General features: G+C 37.2%; 1 protein-coding gene across 4 annotated transcripts in view; it reads right to left on the bottom strand.

Moving 5' to 3' along the window:
- The window catches only part of SBF2 (SET binding factor 2), a 465,356-nt gene that overhangs the window by 372,077 nt on the left and 72,062 nt on the right, over positions 1–21,217 (bottom strand). For all 4 annotated transcript variants that reach the window (XM_032640039.1, XM_032640040.1, XM_032640038.1 and 1 more), the window contains exon 2: positions 7,965–8,050. In XM_032640039.1, the coding sequence (XP_032495930.1) occupies positions 7,965–8,050 (86 nt within the window). The remainder of the gene's footprint in view (positions 1–7,964; positions 8,051–21,217) is intronic.

The raw sequence follows: 21,217 nt of genomic DNA on the forward strand, positions 1-21,217 counted from the left end.
CTGTGAACATAACTTTAAAAGTCCTTTTTTGTAGTCCTTAGTATGTTTCAAAAGCCATGTCTTCATGAAACAATCTAAATATCCATTGACAGAGGAACGGATAAAGAAGATGTGGTACATATATACAATGGAATACTACTCAGTCATAAAAAAGAACAAAATAATACGATTTGCAGCAACATGGATGCAACTGGAGATTGTCATACTAAGTGAAGTAAGTCAAAAAGAGAAAGAGAAATACCATATGATATCACTTACATGTGTAATCTAAAATATGGCACAAATGAACCTATGAAACAGAAACAGACACAGAGAACAGACTGTGGTTGCCATGTGGGGGGTGGTATGGGAGAGATGGACTGGGAGTATGGAGTTAGTAGATGCAAACTATTACATATAGAATGGATAAACAACAAGGTCCTACTGTATAGCATAGGGAACTATATTCAATATCCTGGGATAAACCGTAATGGAATAGAATACATTGAGTATTCTCATAGACTACTCATAGAATACTGAGTCACTTTGCTGTATAGCAGAAATTAACACAACACTGTACATCAACTATACTTCAATTAAAAAATAAATTTAAAAAAGCCATGTCTTCATACTTCATAGCAATGTTCTTGTTTTCAGCCTCAACTCTATGCAAAATCAAGAGTTCTCCCACACATCCTTTACACCAGCTTTAAAACTAAATTCATCACCAAGCACCCTACCTCAGCACAGAGGCTTTAGATGCTACCTACAGTATCTTTCATAGGTCTCGTTTATAATTATATATTTTTTATTTTTAGCTGTCTTCTTATCTCAAATCTCTCTGGCTGGGAAAGTATCCAGCCTATCTTTATTTTAAATATTACTTATACAGCCAGTTTTTTATACTCACATGCAGGACCTACATTTTCACCTATTATATTTAATCCTCTTATATAAAGGGCCCATAACTCCAGCCTTTTAAAATCTTTGTGAACCCTGATTCTGTCATCCAGTATGTTCACTACCTTTCTCATTCTCCTTTCACGCATATTCCTCTACAAAGAGGGGAGAAAATTCTCTTCCGTCCTTTCTACACTCAGTTTCCTGACCAAACAGTATTTATATCTAGGTCAGATGGACAACTGCTAGCCGATGTGCGGTATTCAATGCATTCTAAACAACTAAAAGAATTAAAATATTACATGATACTTATACTTACTTCTCTGCCCTCAAATAGCATCCCATACTAAGGCTACTTCTATGTTACAACTGCAGAATGCTGAATACAAGATTTTTTTACCTCTTCTCCCCAATCTATACTTATAATTACAGAAAACTGGATTCATGCTGAAGGTAGTCAAATCATTAGTCTATAACTTAAATAAATGAGCTAATATCTTAAGAACCTCAAATTTATAAATTCTAACGACACAGTTAATCCTCTTTTACTCAAGCCACAACATTTTTTATCACAGTACTTTAGACTTCTAAAAAAATCAGAAAGATTTACAAATGCCTCAGTGCAGGCATTCCCTAGTGAAGATGGTGGCATGTTTTCTGAATTATGATATAAAAAAATTCACTTCTGAGACAGGGCATCTTTAAAAAGAGCTAGTGCCTAAACAATACTATTTTGTTGATGCCCAAAACCAAGCCAATAAAAATATTTCTTCCCATAATCAGAAATAGATTGTTAGCCATAGAATGCCTCTGCAAAACAATTCTTAAATTTTCTTTGAAATATTGTCGCTAAAATTAACTGAAACTTTATTTATATGACTGTCTGTGGTTTCCATGTATGCCTAAAAGGCACAAGAAAAAGATAAAAATATCCCAGAATTGGAAAAGCAGTCATTATGTTTGGTTTAGCTTATTTTCATATTTTTATTTTTAAAAACCATCCAAATTAAAGTTCAGCATTTCTCAATAGAAGAAAAGAAAGAGAAGGCAATTTCTTTACACAAAAGCAGCAAGACTAAATTCAGCATCCTCTAAATTAAATTTGGGATTTGACTTATTAGCAAATGAATGCCTTAAATCCTTTTCCACAAGTCATAAAGTTTAGTCTTCATTCTGAACAGAATTACCTTTCATTTATTTTTTTTCATGGAAAGGAATTTTACTTTAAATATAGCAGTGTGTACATCTCAATCCCAAACTCCCAATCTATCTCTCCCCTCAGGTAACCATAAGTGCATTCTCTAAATCTGTCAGTCTGTTTCTGTTTTGTTCATATAAGTTCATTTGTATCATTTTTTAAAATTTTTTTTTAGGTTCCCCATATAAGTGATATCATATGATATTTGTCTTTGTCTGACTTACCAATACTTCACTTAGTATGATAATCTCCAGGTCCATCCATGTTGCTGCAAATGGCATTATTTCATTCTTTTTAATGGCTGAGTAATATTCCATGGTATATATGTACACATCCTCTTTATCCATTCATCTGTTGCTTCTATGTCTTGGCTTTTGGGCATATATCCAGAGAAAAACATGGTTCGAAAGGATACATGCACCCCAATGTTCACTGCAGCACTGTTTACAATACCTTTCATTTAGAATTTAAATACATGAAATACTTGTTGTGTGGGCAGGAAAGATGGCAACAGAAAATAATTTCAAGTCTAATACTATGCTCTGAACCCAGGTTTATCCTCCGAAAAAGATAAGTGAAGTTGGTTTCTAATAACACAGCCTTCTTTTTTTTTTTAACATCTTTATTAGAGTATAATTGCTTTACAATGGTGTGTTAGTTTCTGCTTTATAACAAAGTGAATCAGCTATACATATACATATATCCCCAAATCCAGTGCCTCTTGCATCTCCCTCCCACCCTCCCTATCCCACCCCTCTAGGTGGTCACAAAGCACCGAGCTCATCTCCCTGTGCTATGTGGCTGCTTCCCACTAGCTATTTTACATTTGGTAGTGTATGATATGTCCATGCCACTCTCTCACTTTGTCCCAGCTTACCCTTCCTCCTCCCTGTGTCCTCAAGTCCATTCTCTACGTCTGCATCTTGAATCCTGTCCTGCCCTTAAGTTCTTCAGAACCAATTTTTTTTTTTTAGATTCCATATATATGTGTTAGCATACGGTATTTGCTTTTCTCTTTCTGACTTACTTCACTCTGTAGGACAGACTCTAGGTCCATCCACCTCACTACAAATAACCCAATTTCATTTCTTTTTATGGCTGAATAATATTCCATTGTATATATGTGCCACATCTTCTTTATCCATTCATCTGTCAATGGACACTTAGGTTGCTTCCATGCCCTGGCTATTGTAAATAGAGCTGCAGTGAACACTGTGATACAAGACTCTTTTGAATTATGGTTTTCTCAGGGTATATGCCCAGTAGTGGGATTGCTGGGTTGAATGGTAGTTCTATTTTTAGTTTTTTAAGGAACCTCCATACTGTTCTCCATAGTGGCTATATCAATTTACATTGGTTCCCTTTTCTCCACACCCTCTCCAGCATCTATTGTTTGTAGATTTTTTGATGATGGCCATTCTGACTGGTATAAGGTGATACCTCATTGTAGTTTTGATTTGCATTTCTCTAATGATTAGTGATGTTGAGCATTCTTTCATGTATTTGTTGGCAATCTGTATACCTTCTTTGGAGAAATGTCTATTTAGGTGTGCTGCTCATTTTTGGATTGGGTTGTTTGTTTTTTGATATTGAGCTGCATGAGCTGCTTGTAAATTTTGGAGATTAATCCTTTGTCAGTTGCTTCATCTGCAAATATTTTCTCCCATTCTGAGGATGTCTTTTGGTCTTGTTTATGGCTTCCTTTGCTATGCAAAAGCTTTTAAGTTTCATTAGGTCCCATTTGTTTATTTATGTTTTTATTTCCATTTCTCTAGGAGGTGGGTCAAAAAGGATCTTGCTGTGATTTATGTCATCGAGTGTTCTGCCTATGTTTTCCTCTAAGAGTTTTATAGTGTCTGGTCTTACATTTAGGTCTTTGATCCATTTTGAGTTTATTTTTGTGTATGGTGTTAGGGAGTATTCTTACTTCATTTTTTACATGTAGCTGTCTGGTTTTCCCAGCAGCACTTATTGAAGAGGCAACACAGCATTCTTTTAACACAGCATGCTTTTAAACATTTCTGAACCTCAGTTCTTCCAAATTATAGAATCCTGTTTTCAGATCTTGCATTTACATTAAAGTCCAAATGCTAACCATAGCTTAAAGTGTCACTCTGAGAATACTCTCAGAATATTCTCAGATCTTGGCTGAGACTAAGAGTCAAAAAACTTGGGTTTGAATGCTAGCTCTGCTGCATCTGAGCTGCTAGACCTTAGTGAAATCGTTGAAAACTTCCTAATCCTCAATTTACCTACCTTTAAATTAGATATACTACCTCTAATCATCTAATGTGTGAGTTCATCACAGTCTGTGAATTGTATGTAACTGTTAGATATTAACATTAATGTTACATGCTAAAAACTTGTTCCGCTACTACCACCTTGGTAGGGTAAGATTTTTTTCCATGTAAATCATCACAAAAGGGTCTCACCACCACCCTGGAATCAAAAAACCACCTAGGCTCTGAGCCAAATCACCTTCAATTAGAGTAAAATTTTATTAGGCCTATCTCTGGTCTTGAAGTTGCAGGAGTTGCTCTAGATCACACAGTATATCACAGTTACTCAAGTTATTGCTGTTAACATGCAGAATAGTTGCACCTCCCTAACATATAAAGTAAAGCACAAAGCCATAAATAATAAGACAACAAAAACTTAACAGTTAATGTTCTATTATGTTTTAAAAATGGGCTTTGGGGACCTCCCTGGTGATCCAGTGGATAAGACTCTGTGCTTCCACTGCTGGGGCACGGGTTTCATCCCTGGTCGGGGAGCTAAGATCCCACGTGCCACACAGTGCAGCCAAAAGATAAAAAAATACAATAAAATTTTAAAAAATTTTAAATAAAAATTAAAAATGGGCTTTGTTAGATAAACAAATTTATTCTGTACCTGACAAAGCACAATAGACATTAGAGGATGAGAATTGCTATCAGTTACGAAAAAATTAAAAGAAAAAATTCCCAATGTAATCCAGCACTTCACCTATTCTTTAAATACGAATCTGGCTCCCAAAATCTTGAAATGCTTCACGAAGAATCAGCCAAGATGTCATCTAGGAAAATCTTAGGTGAGGAAAAGTTATGCTACCTCTTAACACCTCGGTTTCACCAATCCAGCAACACACGGCTCTACTTGTTATTGGAGAGATACTGACAGCACTTGAACATGGGAGTGTCTGTCACACAAAGAAAAAATATCCATTTACTAACTATTAAAATCAACATGTGTCTCTCCATCACTACTGGAGAAATATCAGAGGCATCACAGTATCTATGCCTTAGCTTTCAAAACACAAAAATTATTCCTGCTCAGTCATAGCTAAATAGCTAGAGTCAAATCATGATCTCTCTCTGACCCAATAATGTCTGCTGTTCTTGAAATTTATGAAGGTGGTTCACTGTTCATATTTTCAAACTGATGTAGTTTATATCCATCCACACATTGATGTGAGGGGAGGTAGGAACTCACAAAAAGTTCTAAAAGGTCTCCAGTACCAAAATTTTCCCCTTTCAATCATTACTAAAAAGGACAGTGAAGCAGAGTTTAAAAGCTTTAATAGTACAAACACCAGTTATCCACACCATAAGACCAATTACTACTATTTGCAGGCATGTGGAAGAGAACAGAAAGGAATACAAGGGCTCTCTTAAAAACCTACTTTTCTCCTCCATCTGTGTGGTAACTTTTACCTTACCCAGAACACTTGACTTCTGACACTTCTAGTCACCCAGTGTGGGGTTTCTTCCCCCCCAAACAAGCAATTATTCACAACACCTGCTGGGTGTCCTACAATTTTACAATTTAACTCACTGATTAAGGTTAAGGGCTCAGTCCCACAAGACTGACCCCCACTTCAGATATCAATTGCAAGTAGGTTGTACAGTAGTACAACTTCTGTACGACTTGGCTATAAATCGGAGGTTCCCGTGACCTCCATCCCTTTGGATTCAATTAATTCACTCAAGTGGCTCACAGAGCTCAGGAAAACATTTTACTTACATTATCCAGTTTATTAAAGAATATGATAAGGAATACAGATGAACAGCCAGATGAAGAGATACACAGAGTGAGGTCTGGGAGGGTCCCAAGCATATGAATTTCTCTCTCTGTACAGTTGGAGTGCATCACCCTCCCAGTAGGTGCATGTTTCACCAACCTGGAAGCTCTCCGAATCCCAACTTTGGGGATTTTTATGGTGACGTCGTCACGTAGGCATGATCAATCATTAATTCCATTTTCAGCCCTTCTCCCTTTTCAACAGAATAGCAGATGGAGCTGAAAATTCCAAGCTTCTAATCATGGCTTGGTCTTTCCAGTGACCAGCTCCCATCCAGGAGCCATCCAGGAGCCCACCCAGAGTCGCCTCATTAGAACAAAAGACATTCATATCACCCAGGAACTTACAAAGGTTTCAGGAACCCTGTGTCAGGAACTGGGATCAAAGACACTCATAACACTTAGGAAATTAGACTGACTCCAGAAGCTCTGTGCCAGGAACTGGGGGCAGAGACCACTATGTATTTTCTATTATCTCAAAGATCCTCACGTTCTTTCCCCATTTTTAATGCCTAAACTCAAGGTTTACCCTCTCTGTGTGTCTACAGAACCCACAGCCTTCTTTACAAAACTGGATTTAACAATCAAAATTAAGCATTTAGAAATGTACCTTTTATCCTCAGCGAGGCAGAAATGGACACTCATTTGCTAGGACAAGAAAATTCATAATTTTCAACATCAGTTTTATTCCTAATAAATATTTCTGATCCAGGCTAACAAGAGAATGAACAATTCTTCCTCTGGGGGAGGTGCTGCAATATGTCAAACAAACAGCAACAATGACAGTAACAATAATAACATTAACAAGCTACGTCATTTATTGAGCACTTACTTTATGGAAGACACTGTTTTAAGCATTTTATTTATATTTTTCCCATTTTACCTTTGCAGTAACCCTATGAGAGTAGTATTATCATGATCCTCATTTTATAGATGAAGACGGCTGTTCAAAGAAGTTAAGTAACTTGTCAGAAGTCATACCGTACAGGTGGGATTTCAACCCAGGCAGTCTCCTCTTCATTGTCATATTATACCAAATGATCGCTCAACAAGAACTGCTTTGATGAACACTGCTCATGTATATGTGTGTGTATGTAAACGTACACACAATATAAGTGAATACACAAACATACACACATATATGCATTCTCTAAACTTTATAGTCATATTGAAAAATACTTTAGTGATCATCTTCTCAGTCTCTCATTTTACCACCATAGATCCACCACCAGACAGAATGTCCTGGTCATCACAAATTATGCTCCACCATTAAATTCCTTTAAAACGGCTGACAAAAATAAAGCAGTTGAACTGCACTATTATAAAGCAACATACAGATTCTGTAACTAGAAAGAAAGAATTCAGATTCTGATTTCAAGGCCAAACTCAAACCATGACTGGTCACTATTAAACCAACCTTTGGTTTCGTTTGTCTGTGTTTTTGTTTAGTTGTCACTAAATCAACGACCTAGAAATTTTCAGAAAAAAATATAATAAATATTTGATTAGTGACACACTATCACTGAAGTTACTAGGCTAAGATTGTGACTAAAAGAATCAGAGGAATTTTTCAGCTTCCAGGTATATAAAAATCATCTATTTCATCTTTAATATTAAAGAGAAGATTAAACAGGAAAAAGAACAGCAAAACAGACATTCCAGAATCAGTATATTCAAAATTTACTGTATTAGGGCAATTATTTCTAATAATGTGTTACAGTTAAATCACCAAATTATTTAAAAGTAACTGCAACATAAATATAACCATAAATGAAACATGAAAAGAAAAATATCATTATAAAAGTACAATAAAACAATACCAACTTACCAGTTCAACTCCCTGTGGAAAAGGTGTATCATCCCAGTCCTTCTGTGGAAACCTCTGGATTATTTTCCCCAGACCTGCTCCTGACCCTATTAATAAAATCAAAGTGAATTTGGTTATAGGGTACTTAAAAATCTGAATACTCATTAATACTTATTTCTAAATGAATATTTGTTGAATAAATTGATATACTGATTAAACATTTTCAAGTTTTAAAGGGTCTAAAACAACCTTCTAAACATAACACTGAAATGATAGGCAATCCCTATCCTATAGACTCTCAAAAGAGTAACAAGTATGAAAAGCTAGGAACAACAGACAGAGGCATTAAAATTGGAGTCTCCACACCATGGGAGCAACTGCACTTTGTTCCCAGTAAGGAAAGCCGTCTTCTCAGTATCTCAAGTTGATATTTAAGAAGAACTTTTCTATGGAGACAAAGTAATTTTAAGTGACAAATGAAATGGTACCATTAGCACTAAGCTTCAGTTATGGGTTATAAGCACTGTTTTGGGTTAAATAAAGATTTTTAGAGTGGCCTGGGAACTTGACCATTGTCTAGACAGGGTTTTTCAACATCAGCACTACTGACATTTTGGGCCAGATAATTCCTTGTTGGGTTGGAGGCAGGGGGCTGGGAGCTATCCCGTGCATTATAGGATGTTTAGCAACATCCTTAGCTTCAACCTACTAGAAGTTAATAGCACCCTACCTACAATCACCAAGTTGTTACAACCAAAAATGTCTCCAGGTCACTGCCAAATGTGCTCTAGGGGGGCAAAAATGCCTCAGGTTGAAGACCATTGGACTATATATAGCATTATTGTTATAAAATTACCCTGTGACACTAAAAACCAGATCAACTTAAAGTTGAACTTTGGGGATATAATCTGTGAGTAATTTGGGGCTAGAGAGTACATGTTAGGCCTAATTGCTTTTTGCCATACTTTAAAATATATATATTTATTTATTTATTTGGCTGCACCAGGTCTTCGTTGCCCCAAGCAGGACCGTCGTTGCCGTGTGCGCGATCTTTTAGTTGCAGCACGTGGGCTCTCAGTTGCAGCATGTGGAATCTAGTTCCTTGACCAGAGATTGAACCCGGGCCCCCTGCATTGGGGGTGCAGAGTCTTAACCACGGGACCACCAGGGAAGTCCCTCTGCAATCCTTTTTAAGAGCTTCATGTGTTTGCATGTTCTACATGTTGTTCCAACTCACTTTGAAGTAAAAGCGACAACATTCTGATTATTTGGACATCTAAGTAAAGGAACCTTAACACCTGATTCAAATTTTGTTTTTCTTCCCTGATAGCTTCATTACTTTTTTTTTTTTAATAGATCCTTATTGGAGCATAATTGCTTCACAATACTGTGTTAGTTTGTGTTGCACAACAAAGCGAATCAGCCATATGCACACACGTGTCCCCACATCCCCTCCCTCTTGAGCCTCCCTCCCATCCTCCCCATCCCACCCCCATAGGTCATCACAAAGCACCGAACCGATCTCCCTGTGCTATGCTGCTGCTTCCCACCAGCCAACTATTTTATATCGGTAGTGTATATATGTCAACGCTACTCTCACTTTGCCCCAGCTTCGCCCTCCCACCCCATGTCCTCAAGTCCATTTTCTATGTCTACCTCTTTATTCCTGCCCTGCAACTAGGTTCATCAGTACCTTTTTTTTTTTTTTTTAGATTCCATATATATGTGTTAGCATATGATATTTGTTTTTTCTCTTTCTGACTTTCTTCACTCTGTAGGACAGACACTAGGTCCATCCACCTCACTACAAATAACTCAATTTTCTTTTTTTCTATGGCTGAGTAATATTCCATTGTATATATGTGCCACATCTTCTTTATCCATTTATCTGTCGATGGACATTTAGGTTGCTTCCATGTCCTGGCTATTGTAAATAGTGCTGCAACGAACACTGTAGCACGTCTCTTTTTGAATTATGGTTTTCTCAGGGTATGTGCCCAGGAGTGGGATTGCTGGGTCATATGGTAGTTCTATTTTTAGTTTTTTAAGGAACCTCTGTACTGTCCTCCATAGTTGCTATATCAATTTACATTCCCACAACAGTGCAAGAGAGTTCCCCTTTCACCACACCCTTTCCAGCATTTATTGTTTCTAGATTTTTTGATGATGGCCATTCTGACTGGTGTGAGGTGATACCTCACTGAAGTTTTGATTTGCATTTCTCTAATAGTTAGTGATGTTGAGCATCTTTTCATGTGCCTCTTGGCCATCTGTATGTCTGCCTTGGTGAAATGTCTATTTAGGTCTTCTGCCGATTTTTTAACTGGATTGTTTGTTTTTTTGATATTGAGCTCCATGAGCTGTTTGTACATTTTGGAGAGTAATCCTTTGTCTGTTGTTTCATTTACAAATATTTTCTCCCATTCTGAGGGCTGTCTTTTTGTCTTGTTTATAGTTTCCTTTGCTGTGCAAAAGCTTTAAAGTTTAATTAAGTCTCATCTGTTTTTGTTTTTATTCCCATTACTCTAGGAGGTGGGTCAGAAAAGATCTTGCTGTGATTTATGTCAAAGCGTGTTTTTCCTATGTTTTCCTCTAAGAGTTTTTTTTTTTTTTTTTTTTTTTTGCGGTATGCGGGCCTCTCACCGTTGTGGCCTCTCCCGCTGTGGAGCACAGGCTCCGGACGTGCAGGCTCAGCGGCCATAGCTCACGGGCCCAGCCGCTCTGCGGCACGTGGGATCTTCCCGCACCGGGGCACAAACCCGTGTCCCCTGCATCGGCAGGCGGACTCTCAACCACTGCGCCACCAGGGACGCCCCCTCTAAGAGTTTTACAGTGTCTGGCCTTACATTTAAGTCTTTAATCCATTTGGAGTTTATTTTTGTGTATGGTGTTAGGGAGTGTTCTAATTTCCTTATTTTACATGTAGCTGTCCAGTTTCCCAGCACCACTTATTGAAGAGGCTGCCTTTTCTCCATTGTATGTTCTTGCCTCCTTTGTAGTAAATTAGGTGCCCACATGTGAGTGGGTTTATCTCTGGGCATTCTATCTTGTACCACTGATCTATATTTCTGGTTTGGGGCCACTGCCATACTGTCCTGATTACTGTAGCTTTGTGGTATAGTTTGAAGTCGGAGAGCCTGATTCCTCCAAGTCCGTTTTTCTTTCTCAAGATTGCTTTGGCTATTCAGGGTCTTTTGTGTTTCCATATGAATTGTAAAATTTTTGTTCTAATTCTGTGAAGAATGCCATTGGTAGTTTGATAGGGATTGCACTAAATCTGTAGATTGCTTTGGGTCGTATAGTCATTTTTGCAATATTTATTCTTCCAATCCAAGAACGTGGTATATTTCTCCATCTGTTTATGTCATCTTTGATTTCTTTCATCAGTGTTCTATAGTTTTCTGAGTACAAGTCTTTTACCTCCTTAGGCAGGTTTATTCCTAGATATTTTATTCTTTTGGTTGCAATGGTAAATGGGAGTGTTTCCTTAATTTCTCTTTCTGATTTTTGTTGGTGTATAGGAATACCAGAGATTCCTGTGTATTAATTTTGTATCCTGCAACCTTACCAAATTCATTGATTAGTTCTAGTAGTTTTCTGGTGGCATGTTTAGGATTTTCTATGTATAGTATCATGTCATCAGCAAACAGTGACAGTTTTACTTCTTTTCCAATTTGTATTCCTTTTATTTCTTTTTCTTCTCTGACTGCTGTGGCTAGGGCTTCCAAAACTATGTCGAATAAGAGTGGTGAAAGTGGACATCCTTTTCTTGCTCCTGATCTTAGTGGAAATGCTTTCAGTTTTTCACCATTAAGTATGATGCTTGCTGTGGGTTTGTCATATATGGCCTTTATTACGTTGAGGTAAGTACCCTCTGTGCCCATTTTCTTTAGTGTTTTTATCATAAATGGATGTTGAATTCTGTCAAAAGTTTTTTCTGCATCTATTGAGATGATCATATGGTTTTTATTCTTCAATTTGTTAATGTGGTGTATCACACTGATTGATTTGCATATATTGAAGAATCCTTGCATCCCTGAGATAAATCCCACTTGATCATGGTGTATGATCCTTTTAATGTGCTGTTGGATTCTGTTTGCTACTATTTTGTTCAGGATTTTTACACCTATGTTCATCAGTGATACTGGTCTATAGTTTTCTTTTTTGTGATATCTTTTCCTGGTTTTTAGTGTCAGGGTGATCATCTGATTCAATTTAAAAAAAAAAATTCACTATCATCTCTCATCCTCATCCCTGTGAACTGAACTCCCCCCGGCCCTCACCTAGACTTTAAAAGCACTTTATGACCAAATCTTACCTTTAAAAGATAAACAGAAAGTTAAGTTCATTTTACTGACCAACTCTGAACTATCTGCTAAAACTGAGGTCACGTTTGACAAAGGCAAAATGAAAACATTCTCAATTAAAATTAACAACTGTGCTCACTTCGGCAGCACATATACTACAATTGACAACTGCTGCAGTATAGTAACTCTTCACATACCCCGTATTATAGGAGAATAAAGGATTTCATTAAGAGTAAAGTAGGGCTTCCCTGGTGGCACAGTGGTTGAGAGTCCGCCTGCCGATGCAGGGGACACGGGTCCATGCCCCGGTCCGGGAAGATCCCACATGCCTCGGAGCGGCTGGGCCCATGAGCCATGGCCGCTGAGCCTGCGCGTCCGGAGCCTGTGCTCCGCAACTGGAGAGGCCACAACAGTGAGAGGCCCGCGTACCGCAAAAAAAAAAAAAAAAAAAAAAAAAGAGTAAAGTAAACTAAAAGTGATTTATCATAAGCATTCAGTTTTCAAAATCCACCTCAAGCATCACCACTTCTTACATTCACATCAAGGCTAATTCAACAAATTACTAGATACTGGGATACACAATGAAAAAGATATGGCCCCTATCCTCAAGGAACTGATAAGCTATTAGGAGAAACAGAAAAATGAACTGATAATTTCAGTATATCATAGTAAGTACAATGATAGAAGAGAACCTAACCTAACGTAGCAGAGAAACTATGGAAAACTTTACAGAAGAAATGACAGAAAGCTTCTTGTTCTTTCAGTACCATCTTTATATGCCCAAGTGCTTGGCATACTGAATGCCTCGCACTTAGCTCATATGGAGCTAAATGTTTATTTTAATAGATTCGTTAATATTGGCAGAAATTGTTTTAAGCTTACATCTCCTCTCTTTTTTTTTTTTTTTTTTTTTTTTTTTTTTTTTTTGTGGTACGCGGGCCTCTCACTGTTGCCGCCTCTCCCGTTGCGGAGCACAGGCTACGGACGCACAGGCTCAGCGGCCATGGCTCACGGGCCCAGCCGCTCCGCGGCATATGGGATCTTCCCGGACCGGGGCACGAACCCGTGTCCCCTGCATCGGCAGGCGGACTCTCAACCACTGCACCACCAGGGACGCCCTCCTCTCTTTTAAAAAAGAGAGAAATGCATGTTATTTACCTCATCATATTTAACCAGGTGTTCCTATATTGTTTATTCAGTTCTGAAAGTCATACTTCATGCATTGCAGGCTCAGAAAATATTTTAACACGTTAATTTTTACTAATTATAAAATTAACAAATGTTAACTGCAGGAAATTTTTTGAATATATAAAAATATAAAGAAGAAATCACCCATAATCCCACACCTGAAGACAATTACTGTTAACGTTTTATCCTAGGCTTTTTTCATACATGTATTTTTCATCAGAATTGAGATAATACTAAACGTAGATTTATATAATGCTTTACTATTAATATTTTATAATGGGCCCTTGATCATAATATGCATTTTCTATTTTCTCTATTATAAATAATGCTACAAAAAACATTTTTCTATATAAATCTTTATCCTCATCTCACTTTTGCCCGAAAAATTCTTAGATATACAACTAATGGATCAAAGAATATGAAAATTTTAAAGACTCACACAAAGCCAAAGGGCTCACTAGAAAGATATTAATAATTTTTTTACATTCTGTGTATAAGAATGAGACTGGCATTTTCACTACATCCTCACCAACAACTGTTATTTTAAATTTTGTTTTAGTTAGTGCCAATTTGAGAAGTAAAAAAGTTCCTCGTAAGCAGGAGCATAACTTTCAAAAGTTCTCCAGGAGCAACATATTATTTATTTATTTCATAATGATATGCAGTCTTTCAATAATATGAAAGCTTAGTTTGAAATGCTGATGTAACATTTATAAGTGCACATAGAAATACGATTCATGAGTGATAGATTTCATATGATAATGTTATTTGTAAATGGAAATTAGGTTATAAAAAGGCAAAAATAAAAATGCTAAAATGATATTTCACAAGTAAAATGTGGAAAGAGCTACAATACCTTGGTTTTGAATATCAAATATGTAAACTGATGCAGCTAACAACTTTTGAGGAACTTAGGAAAATACCTTACAGAAGTAAACAAACATTGTCTGATCCTTGTTTCTTGGATTTTAAGAGTTTAGTCTGAATGTTTAAACTTATTTCCCAAGTTTATATAATTTATATAAAACCATTCTTATAGGAAGTACTGGTTGTATTTAAGAATGCTGACAAGATGACCTTTTACATTGAGGAGCAAGCCACATTGAAGGAAGACTGTTCTAGAGTCAAATGTCCACCAGTGGACTGATAATTATGTCCAGAGATGAAACAGGTCATGTAAGTCAGAGTGAGTGGCTGTGGAAGCAGCTCCTATTTGCACTATGTATTAAATGGGGCTGGGTGACTGGGTAGGGAGAGAGAGAAATTCCTCAAAAGAAACGGGACCACTTCTTAGAAAGGAGAGGTGCTAAGCTGACAAAATTGTGGTTGTTCACTGCATTGCATGCAGCTAAATTGAAAAAAAAGAGGGGACGGTTATTAGTCAAGGTCTTCATGTTTTTCTTTCCAGCCCCTACTCTTCTACTCTTCTACTATCATAAAAACAAGAAATATGATGACCAAATGGAGCTCATACATAAAAAGGGGGACTCTTGGCAGGATACCAGCACATTTGGAAATAGCCTTCTTTGAAAAAAAGTGCAAATGCTACACAAACTGCCCCAAACAAATTTAGGAAGGGTGAGGAAATACTGGCGTGATCAGGCACACTTTTCCCTCCTTTACGTGTGGTAAGTCACTTTCCCTTGGGTCCTGGTAGGGCTGCCAGACTACCCAACCCAGCCACAAGGATTAGCAAGTGACCTAGGATGATCCAACCACTCAGTCAAAATGACTGTTTTAGCCTTACCAGATGACCCCAGGAAAGTCAAAAAGTATTCTCGGGGGTTACTAAGTAGTATGCTATAGGTGCGGAGTTGCCAGTAGTATAAGGAAGAAGTTCATCTGCAGAAGAACTGAAGAATTAGTAGGGGTTAATTAAGTGAAGAAATGTAATACTCTGCTCTATACAAAACAGGATGCTTGATATTTGTTGACTGTACCAATTGACAAAAATTAATCATTTAAGTGGCTGGTGTATGCTTAAAGTGTAAACGTACAAAATATATACTAATTTGTTTAACACAGACTCTGAACTTTGAGAATTACTCTAATGCATAATTCGCTAAATCTTCTGTATATTTATCTAAACAACTAGATCATTTATCTAAACAACAATCAGTGGTTATCTACACTAGACTTGTTTTATGAAGTCCAGCTGCCCATATCACCTTCTATCGAAAATGGCACCACCCACAGCTCAATGAAGGGCAGCAGTCATGCTCAGAAGCACACAATACTGTCTCTCCTCTCACCAGCCACAGAGAAATTATGAAATCATTATTTTGGTTATCACATTTACTGCTACTTGTCTGTCTCACCTCACTAGAGTGAAAACAGTGATTTTGGCCTGCTTTGTTTACTGATGTATCCCAGGCATTTAGAACAATTACTAGTATATATTAGATACTTAATAAAATACTTGTTGAGTCCATGAATGGGACTATTAGGTGGGCAAGGGCATTTATAAACCGGAAAGCAACTTATGACCAAAGTGACCTGGCTGTAAAAGGTATCCTAGACAAATCTGATTTCTCTGCTAGGAAATTTTGAATAGAAGAAATGAGAGACTAAAGCAGCTAAAAAGATGTATCAAGACTTGCGAGCTCAGGCAACCACAGGGAGTCAAGCCAGTTATAGAACAGCAGAAACCCCGGCAGAGGCTTGCCAGTAGAACAGGTCTACCTCCAGTAAACTCTGGCAGCACTGTTGCATCTGTCATCAAACTTCTGAAGTATTGTAATGATACTCCTCCTTCTTAAGCTAGAATGGACCTATGATTCCTTGTCAGTAAAGAATCCAAAGTATAATACACTGTAAGAGGCACTCTGATAAATCAAGCCCTTTCAAACTGGTAAAGGGTTTGGAAAATTTTACATAAAAAGATTTAGTCAGAAAACTCTTTTTAAAAAGTTAAGAAGCACATATGAGAACTTTATCCAAATATGTAAAGAGCTATTATGTGGAAGAAGATAGAGTGGAGCAAACTAGAGCCAAAAACTATAATTCAGAGGAGATATTTTTGAGTCAGTATAAAGGAAGAACCTTGTGAGAATGAGAACTATCAAAAACAGAATGGGGCTTCCCTGGTGGCGCAGTGGTTGAGAGTCCGCCTGCCGATGCAGGGGACACAGGTTCGTGCCCCGGTCCGGGAAGATCCCACATGCCGCGGAGCGGCTGGGCCCGTGAGCCACGGCCACTGAGCCTGCGCGTCCGGAGCCTGTGCTCCACAACGGGAGAGGCGGCAACAGTGAGAGGCCCGCGTACCACAAAAAAAAAAAAAAAAAAAAAAAAAAAAAAACAGAATGAACTGCCACAGAAAGCAATGGTTAGAACGAGTTTTAGTACAAGCTACTAGTTTTTGTGGTCTAGAAAACTGGGCAGAACGGTAAGAGGACAAATCCAAAAAAATATGGAAAGCAGACTACTACAGCAATTTGTTTATTCAACAATAACAATGCCAGGCCTTGTGTTAGGTGCTAAGGATAAAACCTGCTGTGAGGACATTTAAAACTTGAATTGGGGTTTTAAACAACACTTAAATGATTAAGTTTTGTCAATAAAAGCACAGATGTAGGCACAGTATAACAATGGGTAAAGATTAGGGAAGAAAATAATAGTTTAGAAATCAGGTCATGAGTCTAAGGAAATAAGGGCTAGAAAAACTAAAAAATTCCAAATTTTGGAACAGAGATATTTCTTATTCCTATTTTGACACAATAGCAGCATCACTTAAGTTCAATGATGAGAAATGTAATTTCTTGAGAATCCAAATAAAATGATAAGTAATGGTATATCCAAAAGAAAAATCTTAAAAGCAGACATTCTTTCATGCTTTAAAAAGCAATTCATTAAGTCTGTTCTCTATACCTGTGAGTCTGTCTCTATTTTTGCTGTGAGGCGGGATGGGGTAGGGGACCTGAGAGGTACAAACTACTATGTATAAAATGGAAAGGCTACAGGATGTACTATACAGAATAGGGAAATACAGTCATTGTTTTGTAGTGACTTTAAATGGAGTATAACCTATAAAAATGCTGAGTCACTGTGTTGTACACCCGAAACTAATATGATGCTATAAATCAACTATAGTTCAATTTTTAAAATGCAATTCAAGTTGTCTAAAAGTGCATGATGCATATACATGGTGACTTCTTTACACAGTGACTCTGTTTTTCAGATGATTTATACACTTAGCAAACTTTACACTCAGTCCACATGTAATACTGCAAAACTATTCATGAATAATTATGGAAATTAAAGTATGGACTTTCTGACTGGCTAACACATTTCAAATATATAAACCAAATAACAGAGTAAATTTATTAATATCTACATGCAAAAGCAGAAGTCTCTAGCTTTATTAATGAAGAGGGTATTTGTCTTTGTCTGGTGTATTTCACTTAGAGTAATGCTGGCGGAAAACAGGGAGAGAATGGTAAAAGAGTAAAAACTTTCAACCATAAGATGAATAAGTCTGAGGATCTAAGGTAAAACATGGTGACTACAGTTGATAACACTGTATTGTAAAACTGGAATTTGCTAACAGAGTAGAACTTGTTTTCAAAAAAAAAAAGATAAATATGTAAAGTGATGAGTTAATTAACTAGATGGGGGAATCCTTTCACAATGCATATCTATATCAAATCACCATGATGTGTTCTTTAAATATCTTAAATTTTGTCAATTTTACCTCAATAAACAGTTGGGAAAAAATAGTGAAAAGCCAAAAAAAAAATTTTTTTAATTAAGGGTACTAACAGAAACTTTTAAATAGGAATATTACACAAATGAAACAGTAACCTTTATGACTGACCTTTGAAATAATTTTACAAGTAAATGAACAGATAATGTAGAACAATACGTCATCTAAAATGTCCTATTATTTTCATCAAAGATTGCCTGTCCCTTGGTTCCTAACTGACCCTCATCTCTCCCAAGGAGGACAAGAACAGAATCGACATAGATTTGTCCTTAGACAGGAAGTAGAAGAATTCTGATAAAGAAAGATGGCAGACATAGTATATCTGTCCTCTGATTAGTATATTGGAAAGAACCCAGGCTTGGACGTTAGTCAGACTTAGGTTCAAATTCAGGCTCTGCTATTTCATAGTCTTGTGACCTTGAAAAATACACTTAATCTCTCGAAATCTGTTTTCTCAACCTCAAAATATGGTTAATATAATGCCCATCACACAAGGTTGCTATTAACAATGAGATTACATACCTAGCAGCACAGAATCTGCCACAAAAGACAGGCTTGGGACAAGAAAAAGTAGGTCAATTTAAGACTTAACTCCTTTACTTGAAGAATATAATTTAAAGGAGCTCCCATTGTTAATATTATCTCCTTAACGTAAGTGAGGTATCCAAAGCCTATTAAGAAACCAGTGGCAACCTAAAGGACAGCCTTCAGTTGATATCTGTTTTCCCCTGTCCCAATCAACACTTTTATCAATTACATGGTGGAAAACAGAAGACATCCTCTTCAAATCTATAAAAAGCAAAAATCTGAGAGAAGATGGAGATGGAGGTAGCAGAAATGTAGCTCATCAATCTGTCTGAATTCCCATACAAAAAAATAGCATCAAAATATCACAGTGAACTGGCATAAAGACCAATGTAACAGAATAGAGAGCCCAGAAATAAACCCTCATGTATATGGTCAAATTATCTTTAAGAAAAGTGTCAATGCTACACAATTGGGAAAGAATAGTTTCTTCAACAAACAGTGCTGGGAAAACTGGATATCCGCATTCAAAAGAATAAAGTTGGACCCTTACCCTACACCACATAGAAAAATTAACTCAAAATGGATTAAAGACCTAAACCTAAGACCTGAACTACAAAATTCCTAGAAGAAAATAAAAGGGAAAAGCTTCATGACATTGGATTTGGCAATGATTTCTCAGATACGACATCAAAAACACAGGCAACAAAAGTAAAAATAGACAAATGGGACTACATCAAACCTAAAAACTTCTGCACAGCAAAGGAAACAATCAACACAGTAAAATGCAACCTGCAGAACAGGAGACAGTATCTGCAAGCCATATATCTGATAAGGAGTTAATATCTACAATATATTAAGAGCTCCAACAACTCAACAACAACAATAAAAATCCAATTTAAAAATAGGCAAAGAACTTACATGGACATTTCTGCAAAGAAGACCTACAAATGGCCAACAAGCATATAATAAGATGCTCAACATCACTAACCACTAGGGAATGCAAATCAAAACCACACAGGTTAGGATGGCCACTATCAAAATTCCAGAAAATAACAAGTGTTATTGAGGGTGCAGAGTAACTGGAACTCTTGTGGATTGTTGCCTAGGATATAAAATGGTACAGCCCCTGTAGAAAACAGTATGGAGGTTCCTCAAAAAATTAAAAATAGAATTACCATATAATCCAACAATCCCACTTCTGGGTATATATTCAAAAGAATTGAAAATAGAATCTCAAAGAGACATTTGCACATCCATGTCCACTGTAACATTATTCACAATAGCCAAGAGGTAGAAGCAACCAAAACATCTATTAACAGATGAATGGATAAAGAAAATGTGGTACATACATACATGGAATATTATTTAGCCTTAAAAAAGAAGGCAATCCTGTCATATGCTACAATGTGAATAAACTTTGAGGACATTATGCTAAGTGAAATAAGCCAAATACTGCATCCTCTTATATGACAAATGTAAAGTAGCCAAACTCCTAGAAATACAAAGTAGAATGGTGGTTGACAGGGGCTCGGGAAGAAAGGAAAGGGGAGTTTTTGTTCACTGGGTATAGAGTTTCAGTTTTGCAATCTGAAAAAGTTCTAGGGATCTGTTACAAACCAACATACATACATACACACACACACACACACACACACACACACACATATATGTAGTAAACACTGATGCACTATATATTTATATTATGCATTTTTTACAACAATTTTTTTAAAAATAGCACAACCAAATACTCATGGACAACATGCATAAGAAAACTAGGTGAAAAGGTATCTCCAAAATACTCCAATGGGAGAAAAACCATAAACATCCACCAAATCTGGAAAGTATCTGCATCTGTGCAGGATTAAGAAAGAAACAACAGTAATGGTTTGAGAATAGGAGGACCCCAAAATAGCCAACAAGTATTCACCAGAAAGCAGAATGGCCAATTTGAGAGCAGCAGCTCAAAATGGAAGGGCAAGGACAACATTTCTGCAGCAAGGACTAAAATTGCTGGAGCAGTTTAAGCCCCCACACTGGAGAAACTGCAGGGAGTAGAATCAAAATTGAGCAGAAAAGGACTTATACTACCTGACTTAAAGACTTACAATTAAAGCTAGAGGAATCAAGACAATGTGGTAGGGACTTCCCTGGTGGCGCAGTGGTTAAGAATCCGCTTCCCAATGGAGGGGACATGGGTTCGAACCCTGATCCAGGAAGAGCCCACATGTCGTGGAGCAACTAAGCCCATGCGCCACAGCTACTCAGCCTGTGCTCCAGAGCCCGCAAGCCACAACTACTGAAGCCTGTGTGCTACAACTACTGAATCCCACGTGCCTAGAGCCCTAAGAATCCCACACACCGCAACAAAGAGTAGCCTCTCTTGCTGCAACTAGAGAAAGCCTGCACGCAGCAACAAAGACCCAATGCAGCCATAAATAAATAAATAAATAAATAAACGAATTTTAAAAAGACAATGTGGTACTGTTATTAGAATCAATCAATAAATTGGACAATAAAAGAAAACCCACATGACTGTCTCAACAGATGCA

Source organism: Phocoena sinus, chromosome 8 (genome assembly GCF_008692025.1).
Source record: "Phocoena sinus isolate mPhoSin1 chromosome 8, mPhoSin1.pri, whole genome shotgun sequence".
NCBI classification, from domain to species: Eukaryota; Metazoa; Chordata; class Mammalia; order Artiodactyla; family Phocoenidae; genus Phocoena; species Phocoena sinus.